Source organism: Nothobranchius furzeri, chromosome 4, assembly GCF_043380555.1.
Source record: "Nothobranchius furzeri strain GRZ-AD chromosome 4, NfurGRZ-RIMD1, whole genome shotgun sequence".
NCBI classification, from domain to species: Eukaryota; Metazoa; Chordata; class Actinopteri; order Cyprinodontiformes; family Nothobranchiidae; genus Nothobranchius; species Nothobranchius furzeri.
Window position 1 is genome coordinate 20,839,226 of NC_091744.1, and position 6,079 is coordinate 20,845,304.

Sequence of the window (6,079 nt, forward strand, 5' to 3'; positions counted from 1 at the left end):
CACAGGGTGTAAACTCACTTGTTACAGCAGCATTAATTAACCCCGAATTAGAACCTTACTGTTGTAAGAGCTCATTTGAAAGTATGTGGCTATATGTGTGTATATATAAATAATGTCAAAGTGTAAAGAAGTGCATTTACCGTTTTGTGATTTATGCAGCTTTTTATGGACAGGAATCAATACAGGAAATATATATTATAACATTTATTTAATCAAAAAAAAATATATTAGTTCAGAGGAGGGAGGAATCCTTTGTATGCACCGTCTTCTGGGAACTCCTGCCTTATTCTGGAGACAGCGCATGACGGGATCACAACACGAACGTGCTGTCCCAGGTAACCCCAACACCACCTGACCACATTCCGGTACGCCAGATGTCTGTAACAGCTGAGAAAGAGGTGGTATGAGTTATAAAGTATTCATAAAAAAAGTAATTTGACAGTTGTCTTACCTGTTGAGCGTAGTCTCCTGCATCTCCCCATAGAGTTGCAGAAAGGTGCCATAAACTGCCTGCAACACGTAGGGATTCAGAGCAACAGCCTCAAAACCAGGATGCTCTGTTATGCAGGAGGTTACACCCACCTGCTGACACCTGAGCATTACCTATGACAAAGAACAACTGATATCAGGTCTATAAGAGTTCAATATTAGTATGATGTTAGTGATTGTGTAACAAATGTGTACATTACAGAATGCTTTTCTCATGGTGGGGTACTTTTATTTTTATACCTTGGGCGTTTCTCTGCAGCACACATTTTCTCTGGCAGACAATGATGTGCAGTGGCCGCAGGTGCACCTGTCGAGGCAGTCATACAATATTACTTTTAGCTAAGCTAAATATAGCTAGCTGTGGCTAAAAGCTACTTACCACTCAGAGACTGGACCCATTCGATGCCTTGATACTCCTGCTGGCTCGACTCCAGGGGCCTCTGACAACTCACGAGCTAGTGGCTCAAAAAGATACGGTTCAGGACCGCTTGCTTCCCCCAATAAGCCCTCCTCCCTATCCTCTGGGGAAGAAGGTGGGGAAAAGTCCTCCACCTCGAATGACTGCTCTGAGCTAGTGTCGCTCTCCGTCGCCATCTGTATTCAAATTTCAGTATGTCAATCACGGCCATAGCTCCGCCTTCTCGGTCTTACAGGAAACGCCTCTTTGGGCCGCATTTTTCAAATATGAAATGTGGGTGGAGTAAGACTCTGAGGAGGCTGTTACCACTACTTTAACTTCCACTCCCAGAAGTTCAAACAAGGACGTCATTACACTGGATGTGAAATGGGTTCCCCGGTCAGAGTCGATGCAGAGCGGAAGGCTCCATCGACTGAAAACGTGGTTAATCAGCAGTACAGCAGTAGTGACGGCTGTGTCGTTTGGCACTGGAATGCACTCCACCCACTTTGTGAAACTGCAAGTTACAGTTAGCATATATTTGTTTCCTCTTGCCGATTTGGGAACCGGTCCAACCCAGTCGATCTGCAGGTGGGACCAAGGGAAGGTTATTCCCCTGCGTTGCAGTGGGGCTCTAGCGAGCGGCTGGGAGGGTTGAAACTGGGCACAGATGAGGCAGCCTTGGACAGGGCCGGCTTTGTCGACAGGCGACACAGGCGGCCGCCTGGGGCGCCATCTGATGGGTGCAAAATTAAAAAAAAAAAAAAAAAGTTTATTAAATTCATGTTTGTAATAGGAAATGCACTCTCTACATACTCAAAATTCCCCTTTGAAATGACATGAAATTAAAACATCAATATTTAAATTCTAATGATCTGGCTGCATTTCGAGCTACCGCTTGAGCCACCGCTCCGATGCATTTGACCGTTAAGGTTGCCATAGAGATTACGTGTGTGGGTGGCACTGTAGAAGGACATCCTGTTGTGGTCGCGTTTAAACGTTTGATATTTTACAAGGAAAACAACGCCTAAGCCATCGGGATCAGCATTCCGAAAGCGAAGGAAGGAAGAAGAATAAAAACGGGCCCAAAGCAGAGGTATGTAGACTTTATAAGTTTTGCAAAGGAACTTTTTGCATTATTATTGTAGCTAACTGCCTCTCCTGCCAGGCGCGGTCCACGGACAGACCCTCGCTAGCTGTTCACACACACAATACAGTATCTGTAACTTTAACCCATTCATTTTACTTTTGAATCATCGTGTCCAGATGCAGTGAGACAATGTTGAGTCTCACTGTGATGATGAAGAATGTAAGATTTTTTAATGGCTTTTGGAGCTTGATTGCAGCCTTTTATGAACGTTGTTTCAAGTTTTAAGTACGCATACAATATGAATTTAATATTTGTATATCAGAAGAACGTTAGGTGTGGGTGTGGCAAATTTTCAACTTTGTCCGACACATCGGGCGGCACCGCCGCGGCCGTGGCGGTGACTCCCCCGCTGCCGCCGGGCCCGGCGGGGAGTGAGTACTGCCTAAACACAGCATGACATCTTATACCGTCTCTTTCTTGTTTACGCTGCAGCGTCTTCTATCCAGGCATCACGCAGCAGCAGCACATTTACTGAGCTACAATCTCAGCATCTACAACCAGGTGAGTAAGTTACTTTTTAGGCTATTTGTAATCAGCAGTAGAAACGGACTTTTTCAAATTAAACGGCTTATCACATATATCGATATGCAAAATTTATTTGTTTAAATCCACACCAGACACTTGTTTTTGGCACAATCAGTGCAGCATTGATTTAGCATTGAGAATATTAAATAATCTCAACATCTGAAATTGTCTCCTTAAGATGTTATTGTCAATTAGGCTGTAAATTTGTAAAAAAGGATGGACGTTAGTTTTTGTGACATAGTGAGTCATCTTCAAGGTATAAAGGTTTATGCCCTGAAGAAGGTCGTACAGAAACGCGTCGGTGTTTCCTTGTTTAATTAATGAAATCCTCAGAGTGCCTCAGATCACCGGTTCTTCTTCCTCATATTCTACGATTTATTTGATGCTGAAGAGCACCTGAGAGTGAGACATACGTTTTTTCAAATATTCCCCATGGATGCGCTCACTTCCACCTGTTTTTGAATGTGAAAGTGGCACTGTTCTTAATTCATGCATCAGAGGGTTAAGTTGCTTTGTGTGTGTGTGTGTGTGTGTGTGTGTGTGTGTGTGTGTGTGTGTGTGTGTGTGTGTGTGTGTGTGTGTGTGTGTGTGTGTGTGTGTGTTGATTTTGCATCCCCCCCAATGACATTTGCACAACATCTTGAGTTGTCGGTTATTGTAATATTCCCAGGTTACTTATCTTACAAGCTTACATTTATTCTTCAGACTGTTGACTTTAAAGAGTTGCTGTGTGAATATTTAAAATAAAAAATTTGTAACTAAGGAATAACTGTGGAGTTGCTTTTTCCAATGTGTGGACTTGGGTTTGGGTGAGAGGCGGGGGGTGGGGGGGTGGGGGGTGGGGGGGGGGCAAATGGGCACTCTCGCCTTGGGCACCAAATTACCCAGCCTTGGACATAGCTGTGTACGTCCTTGGACATCGACGGCCAATATGCTACTTCTGTCAGTGACGCGAGGGTAGCTTTTGCTCCACGGTGACCTCCAACCGGAGCGCCGTGGGCATAGGCAAGCATTACTCCTCTATGGTCGAGTGGAACAACCCAGCGCGGCGGGCTGTGGTCGTCATGCATATAAACTAACAAATCGTTTTGTGGTTTCAGGTGCGCGAGCTGACGATGCAGGTTTACCAAATCTCGGCTTGCGCCAGTAGGTGGTGACGGTTGTTCAGGCATCGGGCCCTTTTGGAAAGCTCGCGGGTGAACTTCAGGTCAGGATCTTGTTCCTGCATGGTGACTAGGTCCGCGTCCTGTGGTTTTCTGCCTAGAAACACGGGTACCCCAACGGTCCGAGGTTCGTCTGCCTGTTTAGCATGGCGACGAGTAATCGCGCAGACCTCGTGAACAGCCTTGGGTGGAAGCCACTCGTCTTTGAATTCCCAGCAGGTTCCCTGGTCAGCACCGAGCTTAGCAAGGCGGTCAGCTTCGTCATTACCATCTTTCTCCAGACCTAGGGTCCTGGAGTGACCTTTGACCTTTTTCCAGTAGACCATTATGCCTTTCTCGGTGGTGAGCAGATCACACGCTAGGAATAACTCTGAGTGTTTCACGTCTCTGTTCCTGGCGTTTTTCATGTGGTTCTCCTTCCACATGGGGAAGTGAGAAATGAAGCTGTGTCTAGCGTAGTTCGAATCTGAGCAAAGGACGATTTGCGTGATGTCCAAGGCTGCCGCCTGCTGGAGGGTTATCAACACTGCAGCGATTTCTGTGTACTGACTAGACTTTTGGCCCAACCGGTAGTGATTTGGTCACAGTCCACCCAAACGACTCCAACCCCAGCACGGAGCTGACCTTCGTGAAGGTAGGCACATCCATCAGTGTAGACTTTCGGAAGGCCTTGGCAAACATTCTCATCAAAGTAGCGATGATTGGATGCGGTTAGGTAGACTGCGGCAGGTGTGTCCAGGGGGCCCATGACGGAGTCAGAGTCACAGTGCTGGCAGCCTGCTAGCCCTTGTCCTAGCGCTAGCTTGGTGTTCTGACCATACTTGACCTCAGTGTTGTATCCTTGGAGCACCATCATCCACGTCGCAATGCGGCTGTTTGACACTCTTCCTTCGCGCAGTCGCTGGCTGTTTAGGAAGGTGACGGGCTGATGACACATTTCAATGATCATTTCAATGATCACTTTCTGTCCACCGATGTAACTACGAAAGTGCTCGACGGCCCAGACTGTAGAGAGGAGAGCTCTCTCGCAGTCTGAGAACTGGAGTTCCACCTTGCTCAGAGGCTTGCTGGCGTATGCCACAACTCTCATGTCCTGATCGTGTTTCTGCTTCAAAGCAGCGCTCAGGCAGTGAGAGGAGAAAGTAGCCTCTATGTAGAACTCTTTATCCTTGTCTGGGTAAGCCAGACAGGGTGCGGACACCAACTTCTGTTTTAGGAACTGGAAGGAGAGTTCTTGGGGTCTGTCCCACACGAAAGGTGTGTCGTTCCGAAGCAGTTCAGTATGAGGCCTCGCTATTTCAGCGTACTCCTCAATGAACTGCCTGGAGTAGTTGCAGACCCCGAGGAAGCTTATGAGTTCAGTCAGAGTAGCTGGGGCTTTGATGTCCTGGATGGCCCTAATGCGTCCCGCTTGGGGCTCGACTCCATTAGGGCCCACCAGCAGTCCAACATACTCCACTTTGGTTCTACACCACTGTCCTTTGAGAATTGCCAATTTAGCTCCGGCGTCAGCGAGCTGTTGTAGCACATGACGGAGCTCGGCCAGGTGCTCCTCGAAGGTTTGACTCCTCATCAAGATGTCATCGACATATATGAGGTTCCCTCTGGAAGCAGCATCTGACATGGCTTTGTGGAGGAAGATGTTGAACTCGGCAGGTGAGTTAGAGTAGCCAAAGGGGCAGCGGTTCCAAGTATACTGGCGATTTCCAAAGGAGAAAGCCAGTTTATACTGGTCCGCCGGTTCAACCTTCATGGTCCAAAAACTGTTCGCTACGTCAACCGTAGAGAAGAAACGAGCATCTCTGACTCTGGCTAGTTCTTGATCTAAATGGATCATAGGCCACCTGGAGAGAGGTACTTGTTTGTTCAGTGCACGATAGTCTATGGTGAGACGCCATTTCCCAGTCGGTTTCAGAACCGGCCAGATGGGAGAGTTGTAAGTGGAGTTACACTCTCTGATGATGTTTTTCTCCTTCAGCTGATCGAGGATCTCCTGGATCAACTCATAAGCAGCGAGGGGAATCTTGTACTGGCGTACAAAAGTAGGAGGGGAATTCGGGTTCGTTGGAATGCGAACCGTGTGCATTTTTGTGAGTCCACAGTCCAGGGAGTCCCTGGATAAGACGGACTGAAACTCATAGAACAGGCTTCTAAGCTCTGCTCTCTGCTCCTCTGATTCCAGCGCATCCGCTTTGTCAAGCTGCTGGCTGACTTCGGCCTCAAAGCCGTCATAAGGTTCAGAGGAGGAGGGTCTCTGGTGGTCCGGGCTTTCAACCGGTGACTCAGATGGCTGAGTATTTATTGCAAAAACCGTTAGACAATGACCGCCGTCAGTATCTAAGGTTGCACTGCAAA

General features: G+C 47.5%; 1 protein-coding gene across 1 annotated transcript; it reads right to left on the bottom strand.

Moving 5' to 3' along the window:
• Positions 1-52: 52 nt before the first annotated feature.
• Positions 53-1,222, bottom strand: LOC129160813 (P2X purinoceptor 7-like). Its single transcript, XM_054737828.2, has 4 exons — positions 869-1,222; positions 730-796; positions 452-603; positions 53-387 (listed from the first exon to the last, which is right to left on the bottom strand). Exons 1-4 carry the CDS (start codon positions 1,081-1,083, stop codon positions 228-230), a joined length of 594 nt encoding a protein of 197 aa, XP_054593803.1. The 5' UTR covers positions 1,084-1,222; the 3' UTR covers positions 53-227.
• Positions 1,223-6,079: the final 4,857 nt, after the last annotated feature.